This window comes from Cucumis sativus, chromosome 5 (assembly GCF_000004075.3).
Source record: "Cucumis sativus cultivar 9930 chromosome 5, Cucumber_9930_V3, whole genome shotgun sequence".
NCBI classification, from domain to species: Eukaryota; Viridiplantae; Streptophyta; class Magnoliopsida; order Cucurbitales; family Cucurbitaceae; genus Cucumis; species Cucumis sativus.
This window is the reverse complement of record NC_026659.2, coordinates 17,890,427-17,909,319: the sequence shown is the minus strand read 5'-3', so window position 1 is coordinate 17,909,319 and position 18,893 is coordinate 17,890,427. Positions and strand designations below refer to the sequence as shown.

Genomic DNA, 18,893 nt, shown 5'->3' with positions numbered 1-18,893 from the left:
ATAAAATTCTCGTAGATGACTAACTCTTTAGAGGAACAATTAGTCAAATAGGAATCTTTTAGGCTAAGCGATAGAGTTAACACATCTTTGATTCAAGATTCTAATGAAGACTTCCAAACCAACAAATTGATAAAGAAGAAACAACCATGTCTTCTCAAGTCTCAACCAAATCAAGACAAATTGTCCAATTTTTTCACGAGGTCACATTTCAACTTGACTAGCAAGCTGACATCTTGTTCCCGGCAGACCGTTGAAAGTTAGAGCTAATATAAGAACCCTTCAATCAAAGAAATTGTTGCACCTGATAATTAAAAATCTCCTAATTTCATTAATAAAACGGATTAAAAGATTGGAACAAATTTTGAGCTTGAGCATTATTGTACTATTTAAAAGTGGGCAGTGAGTTGGTTTGAAGAGGATGGACAGAATGATTGATTGCGTTATCAATTATACACTCACTAACTTTACAATGGGCTTCACAGCAGCAACTCTTTCCTTTCCCCCTCCCCCAACTCCTCCTGACACACAATGGCTAATACTTCTAAAAATTTGACTCTACCCACCAGGAAGACAATCTCAAAAACGAGGAAAACTCAATCTGCCCCCATTTCAACATTCAAACACATGAATCTACCCATCTGTACACTTACAATCGACGTCAAACATACATCTGCAAGGCCAAAACTTTTCTTGCCCAAGTCAAAACCCAATGCCTCTCGGTGGAGCCATCTCAGCACTCACCATGCTGTTTTTCTCCATCGGCCATATCACTGTTCTCGGACTCAGTTTCCGAGCAGGATATGCATCCCAAGGCATATGGATGGTTGGCCTCTGACGTGGAAATCTTAAACACAATAAATGCGTGCCTTCTCCAACTACCTGTCACATTTCGGTGGCTCGGCAGAACCTGTTTCCTGGTTGACCTGCTTCTCCTTGGCAAGGACATCAGCAGGAACGTACAGATACTGCTTAGGTAGAAGAGAATTCTTCATTGATGCTTGCTCCGACGTCATTACCAGCTCTTTCTGAAATGTTTCAGCATGCTACGGTCAAAATATCCAAAGTCAGGATAGGATCATGCACATCAGTAGGCAATAACAAGAAAGAGGAACTATAATGCTGTACCTTTTTAGACTTGAATCTCAATCCTCCATCTAAAAGATTGCGTGATGTAGTAGTAGAAGATCTCTGAGGTATTTGCTTCCCAGCATACTGACCCCTGTCCTCAAATTTTCTAGGGAATGGATTCTGAGATGTAGTACTATCATCATCCGTCTTTTGCTCAGTGTCCAAAGACAACGGTACCTTGTTCCAGTGCTTGATAGAAACTGTGCTGTCCACAGTTACATCATCTGATCTTTGCACAGCTTCACTGCACGATTTTAAATCTTCCACATGCCCCTTCAGTGATGTCGTAGCTGATTCAGAACTAACTTCAGGGAGGAAGAAAGGAGAGCGAACAAGTACTGATCGTGCTACATGGTCTCTTTTAAAAGCAAGAACATCATGTGAACACAGAACCAGGTCCCTCTGCAAACATACAAAGCAGTCTTCTGACTAATTTTGAGGAAAAACCCTACGGAACACATAAAGAAGGAAGAAATTTCAAACTTTTATTCCCCAAATTATACCATATAACTGTTTTCCTGTCCATAGATTTTAACACCAAGTCCTCAATTTCTTTTTTATTTTTTAATAACACAGTAGTATTATTTTTTAATAACACAGTAGTATTACCCCGTCACTCTAATCTCCCCAATATACCCCAAAACCCCCAAGCACCCAAACCAATGGAGCGACAACACTTTGAGAGCCAAAATAAGTTCACAATTTCATGAGCCAATGCTAACTAAAGCTAGTTCTTGAGTGGCTAGGTACTAATTTAAATCATATTCAGAACGTGAATGTCCACGGGTACCCAACACTTTGAATCAAGAGTTGCGTCCAATTAAACTTTTCTTTTAACTCGAAAGCACAATTGAACTTTGAGATGATTAAAGTTTATGTGGCTTCCTGGTGTTTCTTTACAAACTACACTTCAAGAATAATTCATTCCTGAAATAATTTGAATTGAAAAGATTCTTCGTTTGTTTTGTTACTGTTTTGAGGAGACTACTATTTGCGCTTTGTAAGTAGTATGACATTCTCAGTGAAAGTTGATAGTTTGTAGCTTTTCAAATCCCAATGGAAAGTTCATTGCTAAATAAAGGTTAATCCCAATGGATTCAACCCCAAAATAAATAAACAAAAATAAAAGATTGAGAAATAACTATTGAAAAAAATCGTGGAAAGAGAACTACCCACCAAAAAGATATAAGGCCCATTTAGATTGACTTTCTAAGAATTTAAAACTAGTTAATAAAAGAAAATTTAATCACTTAAAAAGTCAACCCAAATATGTAAATAAACATTATGAGAAATTGGTTTTTCAGTTAAAAATCACACACCTTGATCTTCTCACGCTTGATGATTCTTTCGCAGAGTAAGCGTAACCTCTCAAGTTCAACCTGCAAAAGAAGAGACAGAAAATTCAACAATACAATAGAAAAATTATAGCCTAATTTCACATATATTCAGTCAAACCAGTAAAAACACAAGGCAGACTGCAGACCATATAAATGAAATTAGTCTCACAATGTAATTAAAAATGCTGTCATAAATGATTGTGGTCAAGAAACCTTTTCAAACATAATTTAAAGATCACTTGTTACATTCACCAACTCTACATAATGGAAGTAAAATAATATCAGAAAATAGTTAATTGATTAAAATTAAAAGATTATTCACATAATCTAATACAATCTATCAAAAATCATAAGTTCCACCTAAATGTAATCATAAGATATAAGCATCGTCTTGCAAATATGACAGAAGTGACTTTATAGGAAATTATTATAACGAAAAAAAAATTACCCTAATTTGCTTGACTCTATTTAATTCCTCAATCCCATGTGTTTGGTTCTCAGCCTGTCCACGTTCGTTCAAAGTCGGATGTCACAGTTGTATAAAACAAGAACAGAAATCATTACAAGATAGAGTACCTTTGCTCTCTGCTCTGAGCTATGTTTTTCACAGTATGCTCTGTGCTGCAACTTACCACCAGAAGACTTTACAGTCATGTAACATCCAGCACTTCTACCGCACGAGGGATGAAAAGTGGACTGGCAGTGGCCATAATTGCACTGAAGACCATGAAATCAAGACACTTTAACCATCACAATAGTCAAGAAAACAGGAATTCCCACACTCCCACACTACTATAAATTCAGAACAGACATATTGAGGCAAAATAAGTTAGCTAACCTTCAAACAGACACCATGCTTGCGGTGACAAATATAGCATGAGTCAGCCCCTTTTGAAACTGTCTCCTGGAATTACATTAAAAGAGATTCAACAACCATAAGTGGCAGTGCTCACAGAGATGAACTTCAACTTTTAAAAATATACACTACATAAACAGTGATTCAGTAGTAAAACACGTAGTAATGTTACATACCATGCCTCCCACAGGATTCGCTTGTCCTCTTTTGAAAGTTGATTCGAAGACCCACTACAAGATGATACATGAAGTAGACAAAATTTAGTGAATATTTAAAGAGGAATGCATAAAATATTTTGTCCAACAGATTGGTCGTATCCTATATGTATAGAGTGACAATAATGATACTTCAAAATTTTAAGGGCAAAGCGACTATCTTACTATATTCCACAACAGAAAATAAGGTTCGTTACAATTTTGAAAAATCATCTTACCTCTGCACAGAAGGCATGAACCCACTGACCATCAGATGATTTCCTGAATGCACCTGTGGTGCCACCACACAGACCACATTCTGCCACAAAATAAGATTTCTCCCAAAAATTGACTACCGGTGCTCCAGACCCTCTTGATAGCGACAATTCTTCACATAATTCACAGCACCATGGACCTGAGGACTCTTTCACAGTCCGGTAGCAATCCAGATGTACAGAAACCTGATATATACACCACATGGCAATCAAATATAAGATTTATTTTTCCTTTTCCACAAAAACAAGCAGAAGAGAATGGAAACCTTGCAGCTTGAGCAGACTAAAATTGGCTTTAATATTGTCTCTGGCCTCCTGCAGATATCACAGGATCTAGCGTGCTCTTTACAGAAATCTGATTCTAGTGAAGTCTTTGGGAGAGCAACCTTAGTAGGCGTTTCTTTTGCACGAGGCATCAACTGGGAAGAATTGCCGAACATTTCATCATTAGTCGCTTATCAACAGATATTGCATAAAGTGCAGTAAAGAGTCCCAACAAAAAGTCATAAAAAAACCTCTCTGTGAGTAGATTCTTCGTATACATCTTTTCTGAATGATGACATCCTAGAAGAGGCAGCAGCAGCAGCTGTTGCAGCAGCTAGTACAGCCTGTGCTTCCTTATGTCTTCTTTCTTTCTTACCCTGTTTCTTTGCTTCTCTGAGTCCACTATAATACTGATTAATAAGAATAGCATCCCATCTAGTACTTCTTGCTTCATCAATCTCCTTTGGAAGACTCTTAACAACGTTACAAATTAAATGATCTGCAAAAATGATTCGTGTCATACACCAAAAGTTATTAGAGGGAGCTTTCTTGCGACACTTCATGGTAAATTGAACAGTCGCCAGATTTTTTAACTAATACAGTCAATTTAAGTATATACACTGTTGAATAGAAACCCATTTTCCTTTGCCATTTTTACCGTCAATGGTTAAATTTTTTAAGCGGTGTTTCAAAGGTCTAATTTAGTGCATGAACTTTCAAAAAAAAAAAAAAATCGATGCTTACCATTTTATTGGTATCAAATATTTAACTGATGAATGATGCAACTTCAACACACATATTAACAAGCTGGCATGGCATGCATTAAGGTCCTACCGTTTGGCTCATGCAGAAATTGGGTAGAGAAAATTGATAGTAGAATAATAACATTTTTTATATCCATGAGTGTCGTAAGAAATTAATTCCTAAGTACATGGTCACCATGGATGGAACCTATGATCTCTTAGTAATAGAGACTATCTCTACCGCTAGGACAACCTTTGATGGTTGGTAGAACACTGATATAAAGACCAAAGTACTCTAAAAAGATTCAATGGCTAAATTAAGACTATTTGGAGGTTGAGCAACCAAAATGGAAAGCCTAAGAATTCAAGTCAAGGATCAAATATCGGATTTAAACCCTCTCTTTTGGTTGATAGTTATTAATGATGCCTAGATGCTTTCAAATTTTCATGGGGGAGAGCAAATAAACAACAATGAGTAAAAAAACCAACATATAAAATGAAGTTTGAAAGAACAATTAAAATACCAGTGAACCACTTTCTTGAAACTGCATTTGCAAGTAATCTGTGCTGATAAAATATAATTTCCCCCTCAATTTCATCTTCTGGAGACATCTTTATGATTCCATCTATTTTTTTATTCACTTGCTGCTTCGGACTAAATCCACCAGAATTGCAACTCACGTTATTGCAGTCTAAATGCTGGTGTTGGCGATCATAGCAACTGCCAGCATTGGAAGATTCTTGACAACATGAAATTTCCCCTTCAGGCACATCTGTAAAGTAAAATAATGTCATAACAAACTCAATGCATACCGAGTAGCATGAAATACTTTAGCAGGAGATCCAAATGTGTAGTTACTTAGAAGCTTTCCATGCAACATATACGTCATCTTCGCTCGAACGAATGGATGCAAATAAGAACCAGGGGACTCTCCAGCTTTTCTGCAGAATATTCCTCTAGAATGTTTAGAAAACTTGTGACATCAGCGATAACATATAAAACTAAGTTACTAGTCAAAAGCCTTCAAACCAAATCAACAATTTGAAATATTCACATACCCATGAACTGCACTTATTGAAGAATCGTGGCCAGAAACGGAACCCTCCAATTGATTGCCTTCTACTAGACAACATTTAACAGAAAAATGAGAAACCAATATTCTAGGGGGAAACTCAAGGATCCAATAAGTTCACAAGTAAATATTTGAAGATCCATTTTTTCTGTCTATTGGTGCGAGGGTCATTGGGAGCATGAAAGCATCTACTTATGCCCAGTGTTTTAAAAAGCCCTCTCGAGTATGCACCTAGGCTCAAGGCACAGGTTTGGCGACTCACCTTCCAAGGCAAGGATAACAAAATAAGGCATGTGCCTTTTGTGAAGCCCCAAGCTCAAAGCCCTGAGCCTTGGGGCTTTTTCATTACTTTAAAAATAATAATAATAAAGGGTTTTCCTTCTTTATTAACTAAAAGAATCAAGTTTACTAAGCCTAAATGCAAAATTTATTGGATTTAGAGTCTTTTTTTCCATATTTCTACTTCAACTATGTTTTCTCTTTGTAATGCAATATTTTTATATCTAGTGCACCTCAAAAAGAGAAGAAAAGCCTTGCGCCTTTTGTGCGCCTGGCTCCAGAGGGCCACTGCACCTTAGTGCGCCATGAGCATGCATTTAAAAACCTGATTGTGCCCCTTTTTAGAATAATTCATTCATCAAAGAAATATATATTACTATGAAAAAATAAATCTACCTTTTTTTGTAAGAAACTTCAGAGAAGCATATTCCACAAAAAATGAGGAACAACCTAAGGGTCAATGTAGAGAGAACCCTCCTAAAAGGTATACAAGAAGGATCTTCCAATCGTTAATAACCATGAAGGGGGTTATGATAATAGAATAATTTTGTATGTAAAGAAATCCACCAAGAGGTCATGTTTTGAAAAAATTACAAAAGGAATAAAAAAAGAACTGGTTTATCTTCATAGGTTGTAGCATTCCTCTCCTTCCCAAAAGAAAAAAAGCCATATGACATTTTTTTTAAGAAGAGAAACAAATTTCATTGATGAATGAAATGAGAAGCTCCAAATCACCAATAGGTGGATAACATAAGCCTATTTATCATTAATGGAATTTGATCGGCCACCTATAGGAAAACTGAATCAAAACTATACAACCCTAGAAATTTTTAAGAATATAAAACAGAATACCTCTTTAGTGGAAATCAGAGTTTCTAGAGGGACTGTAAGACACCTTGTGGGGAAGTATGGTCTCATGTTAGGCCTAATGGTACTACATCGGCTTCAGGTTCCAAAGTCTTCAGCCAAAATCCATTAGGTCTAAAGTAATTGTTCTGAACTGGAAGCCTCTTTGGTATTGTTGGAGCCTGGCTTTGTTAGTGGGCTACTTTTTCACTTTTTTTTTTAAGAAACAGAACTTTTCATTGATATAATGAAAAGAATCTAATGCTAAAAATACAGTAATCGAAGTAAATTAAAGATGAAAAATAAAAATCATTGAGGAAATCCTCTTCAGAGGAGATCAACTATCCATTCCTCATACATCGCGAAGAGAAGCCCTAATCAAAGAAGCTCATGCTGGAGGCTTAGCTGGTCACTTTGGTCAAGATAAAACTTTCCATCTATATATTGGCCACAAGCAAGAAGGGATACTAATAACTTTGTGAAGAGATCGTGTTGTGTGCCAAAGAGCTAAAGGGACTACAACTAATGCTGGCCAATATTCTCCCCTACCAATTCCTATGAATATTTGGGAAGATCTCCCAGTTGATTTTGTTAGTATGAGAACTATGATGGCCTAGTAACTAACTTTGTATTAAATCTTCTATAAATAACACCCCAGAATAATATTCATTCAAAATACCTTTGGTGGTTTACACCAAAATATGATTCAGCTAGAAACATACGGAGAAAAACCAATCATAGAACTTTATAGCATACCTACACCATTTGGAAAATTTCTTGAAGGAGAACCTTGAGAACTATCACACTCGTTTACATGCTGCATGGATAAAAATAAAATCAGTAACAATGGATATGGGAAATACCACAAACTAAATAAAAAACATTGTGAAGTATGGTAACTCTGGGCTTTTGGAAATAAATGTGCAACTTCATAAACATGGCATAGTCCACCAGTTCAAATTATAAGGAGCATAAAAAAGAGAAACATCAACCTGTGGTAAAAGCATAAGATAAGCCACAACCTGAACGTTCAACATTCCTATATAACAGTGGTAAAAAAAAGTTCCTACACAACATCTTTCATGTTCTTTTAAAAATAAAAGTAACAACTTTCTTTGAGAAGAAAATGAAAGAATACAAGAGCATACAAATAAATAAATAAGCCCACCAAAACACCCCAACTAGAGGAAGGGGGGTCCAACTAAGTAAAATGATATCTTCTATGATTTCACATAACATCCTTTATGTGAAACCAACCTGTTCAGAAAAATGAAAAAAAAAACAGCATAATTCTGCAAAATGAAGCACCACTAAAGGAAGGAGCTCCAACTATGAAAAACAAAACCTAAAAGACTTTGTTGCCACTCAACAAAGCCCATAGAAAAACATAAAACCTAGCAATGGACCAAACATCACTCGAATCCCTCTCCGCTCCTTTAAAGACGCCCTTATTCCTCTATCCCTAATGACCCCACTCGGCTCTTTTTAGTTGTTTGCTGCAACTTAAAAGACAAGAAGAAGATGACCGAAGTATTAACCTGATGGGTTGCTAAGATCATGGAGGAAGCAACGTGCGAGTGACCAGTAGACATATTGGCTGAACATCTTTTGGGAACAATAAAGCATGAGACCTATGATACTGTAAAACATTGTTATGTAAGAAAACCAAGGGTTAATTGGGTAATATTCTAGGTTAAGTCCCTTTTTACCCCACTTGTAACAGAACTCTATAAATAGGAGTCTTCGCAAACCAACTTACGTGCACCTTGATTAATCTCACGGGACAACTTGCCTGACACTACAAGATTTTGGTGTCAAGAAAACTAGTAGATAATTAATTCCTAGGTAGGTGGCCACCATGGATTGAACCCATGACCTCTTCGTTAAATATTGAGACTATGTCTCCCTTTTTACCATTGGGCCAACCCATGATAGTTGGTATAAAGCACATGATTCCTTCTAGTAAAAGATCCACAATCCTGGTTCTTGAAAGATTTCTATTTTTTCCTTTTTTTGCTTCATAAATTTCTTCTTTTTAAAACTCGGGATGAGTTTTCTTGTTGGAGGGGTAGAATGATGTAAGAAGACTAAGGGTTAATTGAGTAATTAGGTAATATTCTAGGTTAAGTCCCTTTTTACCTACTTGTAATAGAACTCTATAAATAGAAGTCTTCACCTCTGGTATGAAACACATTATTCATTCTAGTAAAAATATCCACGATCTTGGTTCTTGGAGGATTTCTCCTTGAGGTTACTTTACATCACATCGAATTTTGATTATATAGAACTTTTCCATAAACCAGCACATCCAAATGTTATCTTATCAGACCTGAAAATGCAACAAATGAACAATGAACTAAAATAGAGACAGATAAGAATAAGGTGCCAGTCTATTTTGCGGACATAATCAAGTCCATCTCCTTAACTCAAGGGCACATTTGTACAACCTATAAAAACAAATCTCGTTCAAGTAAGATCATTATTTAACCATCTCAATAAACAAACAGCATTCTTCATGACATTGTCCTATGACTGGATACTTTATAAGTCCACCTATCCAGAAATCAAACAACCAGGCAGGGCCAAGGGGGAACAAACATGATCATATGGATTCCATAGGGTAGAAAGAAACTATATAGGTAAGAGAAAAATTAAAAGAAAAGTTACAAAATTAACAGCCCAAAACAATAATAGCGAGAATAATAGTTAATGATAAGGTGCCCACCTTCTCACCAGCGTCTTGTATGCATTCCTTCTTTGAATCTTCTTGCTGGTCCAAGGAATTACTTTGCGTTGGTAGACCATAACAACCTAAAGTTTCTTCAGATGAAGATTTGATTTCATCATTCTTCAAATGGCTAATACTGTTTTTGGTTTTTCTTCGAGGTGTAACCATCTTATCAGCAATAAGATCTGAATTGTCAGAATCAAGTACTGACAAAGACTCAGAACGATCAGCAGCTCCAACAACAGCCTTAGCTAATACAGCCGATTTAAGTTTGACTCTCAAATTTTTCTGCAAGGAACCAATATAAGCATGATTTCTTAGCCATCGGACAATTTTGGATTTCAAGTCGGGGACAATGTTCTCAGCCTGCAACATGGGCATCATAAGCAGACAAGAACTTTGTTATATGGGAAAGAGTTCAAATCAACAATAACATAAAAAAATCATAATCACAGATTCACAGGCATTACAGTAAGTTTTGCGCATAATAAATCAGGGGGTATGCCAATTTCTAAGGCTACATCTTTAACGTTCACTTTTCCTTGATCAATCAACTGCACGAAGGTAGACATACAATTTAATTAAGACAGTCCTAGAAAGAAACCATTAAAAAATAATAAATGAAAAAGAAAAAAAAAAGAAGGAAAACAAAATAGTTTCACAAACTTGCCTTTTTCATTATTGATGCAAACTTAAGGGAGTCAAGTGGGTTAAGATCCTCAACCCCCTGGACAGTAGACTTCTGGGCATCAACACAAGCAGCATTTAAATTGGGATCAGCAGATCCTGTATCTTCTAATTCGCCATCATCTAATTTTCCAGAGTTGGTATCAGAAGCCTCCTTACAGAGTAAAAGGCTATCAATGTTCCTTCTCCCAACTAACTTATGTGGTCGGTTAATTGATAATGTCACAGGAAGGTGGTTGACCACATATGAGCTACTGTTAATAGCCTCCGAAGGGTCTTGATCGCTGCTCCTATCTCGACTTTCTGAGTGCTTAGAGCAGAAAGCACGAAGCTCAACCTGATAGAAGAAAACCTTTAGATCTTTCAGAAGTGAACACTTTCTAGACAATACAACAAACCTCTTTATAAATAATAATAAGAATAACAAGAAATAAATGTGATTGGGTAGCATTTTAACTGTCACATTTAACTTGGTTTGATTGAAGTAGCATGTAAAATTGTTATTAGACAGGCCGAATTTTAGAAAGAGAATAATTCAGACTTACATTATCACACCCATACTTGGCCCACACTTCCATTCTATGACTAGCCTCCCTTGCACAAATTGGATGAAAGGAGGTTCTGCAGGTTCCTGAGAGCAGTCACCCAGCAAGATAACCTTTAACAAAGGGTAGGAGAGAATTCGAAGGGGTTGGGTTGGAGGGAATGAAAACAGAACAATCAAAACAAGTAGAGGGAAGATTAAATCCAGTACTAAAAATCATCCCCCAACAAATGAAGAAAATAGATAAAATTGAACATCACAACAAACCAATGAAGAACCATATCAAACCAACAAAATCGTGCAAATTAAAACATACAAGACAGACAAAGCTCCTGTTCTCACCACCATGCAAAGACAAATTAAAACACACAAGACGGAAAAAGCTCCTGTTCTCACCACCATGCAAAGACAGTACAAGACGGTAAACCATAGGAACAAATCATAGTGAGGATTGGCATATATATCAAAGAATAAATTATTATCTCATACGTAGATGTATAGTTCTCAAGAGCCAACCGACTTTTAATTGCCTGTCGATTTTTACACCTAAAGTGTGCACTGAAAGTAGCTTACTCTAGACTTCCTTGGAAGATTTAACGTCTTGGAAAATTCTTCAATTTATATCCCCCCAAATCTTCCACAAAACCGTTAAAATAGCCCATCGATACTCTCTGACAGTCCTATATACCAGAGAGGGATCTGAAGGGAATAAAGAACATTTATGGAGGAATACTGCTTACCAATAAAAAAAAAAGATGGGCTCGTCAAATGCTTACAGTTTCACTTCATGTTAAGTCATATGATTGGAAATGAATAAGCTTTTTTTTTCAATCGAAGCAGGATCATAACAGTGTTTAGAACTTATTTCCTCCTGGATAAAAAAATATTATCCAAGAAAAACTACAAAAAGAGGGGAAGGGATCCTCCATACCTGAAAAATACTCCAAATGGCACTAACCAAAAAGAAGTTGCAATTACATGAGTATGCTTGAGGAGAACATGAATAACTATCTAATTTCTAAGATTTCTCTGATTGCAAAATCCAGTATCTTTAATCCTGTCTACAAATTTTCCTCTTGTCCATATTTGTTAACCAAACTGACCAAGGCTAAGTTTCACCAAATTGCACCAAATCAGATTGCCCTAAGAATGTTAAGGGTCAACGAAGCCACAGCACACTTCAGCTGGGGATTTATTCAATGGTTGTTCAAAATATGTAAACTTTAAGGGCTGTTTAGAATGCATAACGAAATTAGGGGAATGATCAACATAGGCCATGTTAGTATTGGACGTTGCACATTAAACCACAAAAAGAAGCTAATATGAAATGCAATTTAATTTTTAAATTATTAATAATTAATTTTAAAGCAGTATTTAGCAAGTTATACAACAAAATCTTATTACCAAATGTAATTTAACCATGTCATTAATTTATAATCAATATGTATAAAGATTAATATTTCAAATAATATTATCAGATTGTTATAGGCTTATAGCTATTCAATTTCTAGTATGAAAAAGTCAAAAGCCCCCTTGGAATTTCTAATGTAATTTGGATAGACATTTTTTTAAGTGATTTAGTTGTAGCTAAGAAGATTTTTCGTCCTTGCCAACTAACTCTCGTTACTTAGTCCACTTTGGATTCTATAACAAAATTGAGGAAGAAAATAAAAAATCAAACCTGAATAGAGAGGCACCCCTGACCATTCATTGTGCAGCATAGTACTGCTGAATCTTCTAATAATTGACAATATTTGTTCTCAAGGAACCACCAATTAAATTTCATGATAATGATGAGTTCCACTTCTTTTTTCTTTTTTTTTTATAAGAAACAGATATATATATTCAGAGAGCAAAAGATAAACAGCCTAAGGACAAGGGACAAGAGGGCCCTCCCCAAGAGAAACTAAATAATAAGGGCCTTCCAATTGTTGAAAATCATAAAAAGGCTATAATTACAAAAGTGTTTGGTATAATTTATACTCCACCAAGAAGCTGTGTGTTGCAACACAGTCCAAAAAAAATCAAAAGAATTATAATTATCTTAAAAAATTCTACTATTCCTTTCTTTCCCAATACACCACAAAAGGCAACGGGTAGCACAGCTCCACAAGATGCAATGGGTAGCACAACTCCACATGATGAGTTCCACTTCTAAGTGCGAATATGGTCTTTTTCAAATGAAATGGCCGTGTCAATGTACAAAAGACCTTAGAAAGCGCAACTTTCAAAGATTGCATTTCCCCAAATTCGTATGTAATGTGCAGAAGGGGTTCAGAGAATCAAGGGCACATTTTCCTTCACTGTGATTTTGAGAGAGCTGGGTGCAACAGATTGTTCTATCTGTTTGATCCATCAAAAATGTCCATGATAAAAATTGAGAAGGCTTCTTGGTGCTGCTTCATCAAAAGTTCCCTTTATCAAATTTCTAGTCTGTGCAAATTTGAAGAGTTTTCAGTTTTCTCTTTGTTGGATATTTTTCAATCAGTGGTCGAATCTTAGGTCTCTGGTGTTTTTTGTAGTAATTTTTTATTTTTTTCAGTATTTGAAGAAGGCATGTTCGCAATTGTTAGAAACTTCAGATCTATTGGATAGTATATGTTGTTCATAGCTTTTCTTCTCTCCTTTTGCGAGAACATTTATTCCTTCTCTGATCCCTATGTCAAGGATTTTTATTCTGCTATTTGGATGGATCATTTGCCAAAGAAAATCAAAATTTCCTCATGGGAACTAAGCCTTGGTGCTATTAATATCATTGATCGTCTCCAAATTCAATGTCGTATATGACTATTTCTCCTTTTTGGTGTTATAAGTGTCATGATCATTCCGAATCTACCGCTCATCTCCTTTTGCTTCACACTTTTGGCATATTTTGATCCCTGCTTTTGATTGGCCAGCGGTTTTCTCTCATAATATGTTTGATAATCTGGCTTTGTTGCTCGTTGATCATCCTTTCCATGGTACCAAGACTGTTTGGCTGGCTTTCTAACGGGCATTTTCCTGAACTTTGTGGGGCAAGCGCAACAAACGTCTTTTGAGATCCTTCTTCCAGTTTTAATCACTTTTGGATTTGGTTCTTTCTACTACATTGTACTGGTGCAAATTTAAGCAACCATTTAAACATTTGAGTTTTTCTTATTTAGTTTCCAATGGAAAATCTCTCTTGTAATCACCTTTTGGTGTTTGGGGGCCTACCCTTTATTTCATTCTTTCAATGAAATGTTTCTTATCTTAAAAAAACCTTTTATTCCTTTTCATTACAACAATGAGAAGTTGTTTCTTGTTCAAAAAAATTGAGGTGGCTGGCTTAACTGCAATCCCTTTGAAGGCCATGCTAGAGTTTTGAGGTCAAACATGGTGATGGCTTCTTTGGAGGCTGTGGGTCTTCAAAGGGATTCCTCTAACCTAAGGAGTTTTGAGACTATCTCTTTGCTTCCATTTACTGCTCTCTGTCTAGTAATTTAGTAATTTTGTAGTTATGACCTTGTACAGAACACAAATGGGCCCCCTTCTGAAATTTTGGTCTTGTGGGGATATCTATCTCGCCTTTTTTATGCTCTTTAATATAGTACATCAGTTTCTTATAAATTAGATACAGAGAGAACCAAACATAAAAGAAAGAAGACGGGAATCTCCAAAACCTTCAATTGTAGTATATTTCTTTCAGTTCAGTTTAAACACTACATATATGACATAGGATATCAATGTCACACAGAAGAATACAAGTTAATTGAAACTTCTGCAAGTAATAAACCTCTAGCCCAAAGATCCCTGGTGTTCTCATTCAAGAAAGCTTAACTCAAAATTAGGTCGCACATCTGCCCCTATGGCAGCTGCCAGTTATATCTCAACCACCTTTGCTTGTGCATTGGAAAACTTTACAATCAGATCATCCCCACATTATAAGATTGGCTGCTGTGATATTAAGTGTAGCAGTGTCTAGCGATAATTTTTTCTTCAAACCTATCCATCCAGCCACAGTACCTTCAGCTAGCTGGTAAATAGAACACTTGAAAAGCTTTCAACAAAATCCTAGCTATTTAACAGAGCCAAGGATTTTAGAAAATACTCTTAATGAATGAATCTAAAAAGTCCAAACTTATCTTTAACAACAAATGTGGGGATAAGAAATATTAACCTCTAACCTAGTAAATGTATTAAACATTAAGCTACCCCTATTCTCAAAGACTATAAAAACTTCCAATTGCTCAAAGTGTGCTTCTGAAAGATTGTCTTCCTTCTACTAGCTCGACCTTCAGAAACATGATAACAAATCAACCATGGTTGGGCCCAAGGGTCAATACATGCCAGGTAAATAATAAGAGGAGAATATGGAATGGATTTGAGCCAATATAGCCACCTAACCTAGATTTCATATCCTATGAGTTGTTTAGGAAACCAAATACAGTATGCTCAGGCAGTTGTCTCAAAAGAATAGTCGACGTACACTCAAATCGGCCAAACTCATGTATATAATATCGAAAAGGTCCAACCTAATTTTTTTACAACAAATGTGGGATGAGAAATTTAAACCTCTATGTAGTAAGCTCAAACAATTGTCTCAAGAGAATAGTTGATGTGCACTCAAGTTGGCAAGACACTCGTGTATATTAGAAAAAGGAAAAGGATAGACAAAACTTCAAGCCTGTCAATGACTATTTTATTGAAGATAGGATAGAAATTTCAATAAAATAGAAATTCTTTGACAAAAGAAAAATAAATGGAAGGTATGGAATTTAATTGGTCCAATTTCTTTAATTGAGCATCGTCCATACTTTTATCTTCTTGATTCTTGCCCATTGAAGTCTTTAAATTATCTTTCTAAATACACCTTTTTTAGGATGGGGGGAGTTCCTCCTCAATCCGCCCCATGAGAAGGGGTCGTTTCTTATAGTTGACAAGGGTGTGTGCTACTGTTGTCGTGTGGAATCTTTAGGGGAAAGAACCAATAGAGAAAGAGACGATAAAAGTATGAACCAATAGAGGGGTTTCTTATAATTCAGCAACTAACCTTCCAAAGAAGTCAGAAAGCATAATTAAGAAAGAAACTGAGAGAGGGAGAGAGCAAACAGAAATATAAAATCAAACCACAAGAGTAGTAGAAAATAATTTTTCGCTGATTTCAGATTTCTACCAACTTCTCAATACTTTGTACAAATGACATTAACATGATTTTCTCCCAGATAGCTTAAAAATAATATACCCAGTACAAAAATATAATACAAGAAAAACAAGCCAAAATCTGACGACCATAGTAGCCACGTCGAATGTGCTTCTTATGCATCATCCAAACAGAAAAGGAGAATGACATAGAATAATGGAGCAATAAACATACCATGGCTACACCGAAGACAGGCTCCATACTTGACTTTGCATATGTTACATACTAACTTTTTTCGGGTTTCTTTTATATCTCCCAGATTCATGACGGGCTCCATCTGCGTCAAGTTCTCTATATATACCTCTGGCATCCACAGGCTGCAAAACAAATGAGCAAATTCAAGAGAAAATCCACCGTCAACGTTCTTGTGTACAGGTTTCGCAGCACCACCCTGCTTGGGACAGAGCAAACAAGGCTTCGTGGAATCATTGGTTTCATCCTTCTGCTTACACCAAGAACACGACCATGATCCATTGACTTTCTCTCTTATGCCATAGCACTTATAATGAACTACAACATGACAACAACTGCAAGTAACTAATGGATTTAACCCTTTGTCAGTATCGCCCTTAGAGCAAAAGTGGCACAAAGATGGATTTCCATCACAAGGAGAAACAATCAGAAGTTTTTCCAATCCTGCATCACCACCTAGAAGCTTCCGTTTCTTCGAAGGCCGCTCTGAAGTTAAAGACACCTTATTCCTACAACCTAAGAGCCATTCTAAGCCGAAAGAAGAACCCAAATTCAAGAAACCCTTGTCTTCGAGAGGTGAACCACTAGTTTGAACCATGCTCACATCCGAGCACAAAGGAAATCCATCCACCTCGTCTTTAACAATGGCCCCATCAGTATTCTCATCAATAACATTCTCAATGCCACCTACATTTGCTTCTGGAGCATCTCCTAACGACGGAATTGAAAAACATTTCCTAGCCACTAAACCACTAAAGGAAGACGCTGTACGCAAATTGTCTACATCAAACAGCGTCAAATCTCTAAAATACTCCTCTGTCTCAACCCAAATGTTGGAACCACGCGACCTTTCACCTTGCCTAGAAGACTTCTTGTCTGCCCCAGAACTGGATTTCCTCTGCCGTTTCTTCCCACCCGTATGTCTACTCAAGAAGCTACCCAACCTACTAGGCAAAGTAGGCACAGAAGGAGCTGAACTCTCTTCTGCAACATCAAATGGCGAACGCTCACATAGAGCCTTTTGAGCCTGCGCATAATAATCAATGTCCAAAGTAGAGAGCTTCTGGTTCTCCTGGTGTTTTTGAGTTTGGGTCAACGTTATCCTGTTTGGCACTCTTCCCACTGGACAAGGCCTTTCCTCAGTACCACAACCTCCATCCGCACCCCTACCCATCATCTTCTTTCCCAGGTGACATCGGTCTCTAGTCATCACCAACAATAACCAAAAACTAACCCACCAATGGCGCGTACCATGGTCAAATCCCCAAATTCCACTCTACCCAAATACCAAAACTGACATACCTACGCTTTTCTGATCGAGACCCACCTCGGTATGTAGAAAAACAAACCCTAACCCTAACCCTAATCCTGAAATTCTGGTCCAATTCTTTGTTCGCAAGAAGAATAAAGATGAGGAAAGGATGAGCCGAAACCAGAATTGGGGTCTGAAATTAGTATGATTCTTGTTGTTTTCGGATCCCTTTTTCCTGTGAAATGATTTTAATTTTGTTCGCAATTCGATTTCGCTTTCGATTGGGATGAGAGAGAGATTCGCGTTATTTGCAGGCAGTGAAGGCGGTTCGTTTCTAGAAGATATTTTAATAGGAGAGAAATATTAGGATGTAGTGAGGAAGTATAAACTCTGCGCTACTACCTTCCTCATTGTATACGTGCCATTCATCCATTCGTCTGACTTATGTAATTGTTTTACCCGATCATTGCCTTTTTCTTTTTCTTCTTTTTTCTTTTTTACAGTATTTCGATTCCTCGAGTTTTTTGCTTTTGTATGTTTCTTTTTTACTTTTCCCAGATGCTTTCTTTTCGTACTTTAAAATTAAATTAAACATATTGATCTTAATCATTTATAATTTTTCAATTTTATTTCTAACCTATTCAAGATTCTCACTTTTTCAACCAAAAAAAAAAAAATTAAATTTATTAAAATGTTTTTTCTTCTTTGAACCAAATTCTTTTTTTACCAACACACAAGTCTTGCTTTTACCAACATTAGAGATGCCAAACATGAGCTTTGAAATCATTGGATTTGGTTCACTATGTGCTTGATTCCCTGAGGGTATGACTTTATATGACTTAAAGATATAAACTCAACCTAAAGAGATTTTGTTAATGTTAGTTTTGGGAAATTTTCAAATCAAAAATATATTTTTTTTTAATTTTCAAAAGTTTAAATAGACCTAAATCGACTAATGGACTTACCAACGATCGGTTTGTACTAAGAAGGTCTGTCTGTACTCCTTTTGTTCCATTCTAAAGCAATCAACTCCACAACTCTAACGACCATTATATGAATATTCATATTATTTTATAGTCATTTTTATAATAATTGGACATAAATGAGATTACTTTTAGTAAGTAATAACTCAAACAAACTTGTATTTAAATATGTTTGAGAAAAAATTTTTGAACGAATGAGTATTTTATTTTGATCAATTTTATCAAAAGAACCTTTTGGAAAAAAATATTTTTTTTCAAGTTAATCCAAAAAGTAACATAGGTCGTGGCAAAAAGATAAGTAGAAAGAGTTTTGGAGATGAAAGAAAGTTGTAGATAGATTTTGATGGATTT

The 18,893-nt window shown here is 36.2% G+C and overlaps 1 protein-coding gene across 3 annotated transcripts; it reads right to left on the bottom strand.

The window, feature by feature from the left end:
* Window positions 1-308: 308 nt before the first annotated feature.
* Window positions 309-17,890, bottom strand: LOC101212864. 3 transcript variants are annotated; one of them, XM_011656899.2, is made up of 19 exons: window positions 16,290-17,888; window positions 10,956-11,041; window positions 10,394-10,747; window positions 10,194-10,277; window positions 9,721-10,089; window positions 7,752-7,812; window positions 5,857-5,920; window positions 5,657-5,754; window positions 5,322-5,570; window positions 4,306-4,553; window positions 4,057-4,209; window positions 3,755-3,976; window positions 3,498-3,551; window positions 3,304-3,369; window positions 3,042-3,182; window positions 2,914-2,967; window positions 2,448-2,507; window positions 1,126-1,530; window positions 309-1,043 (listed from the first exon to the last, which is right to left on the bottom strand). In XM_011656899.2, the coding sequence occupies exons 1-19, from the start codon at window positions 17,515-17,517 to the stop codon at window positions 876-878; spliced, it is 4,164 nt and encodes a 1,387-aa protein (XP_011655201.1). In that variant the 5' UTR covers window positions 17,518-17,888; the 3' UTR covers window positions 309-875. The 3 variants fall into 3 exon arrangements, with proteins under 3 accessions (XP_011655201.1, XP_011655203.1, XP_031742175.1); XM_011656901.2 differs by having other exon boundaries at window positions 5,657-5,739; XM_031886315.1 differs by lacking the exon at window positions 309-1,043 and having other exon boundaries at window positions 1,245-1,576; window positions 16,290-17,890.
* Between the last annotated feature and the right edge of the window lie 1,003 nt (window positions 17,891-18,893).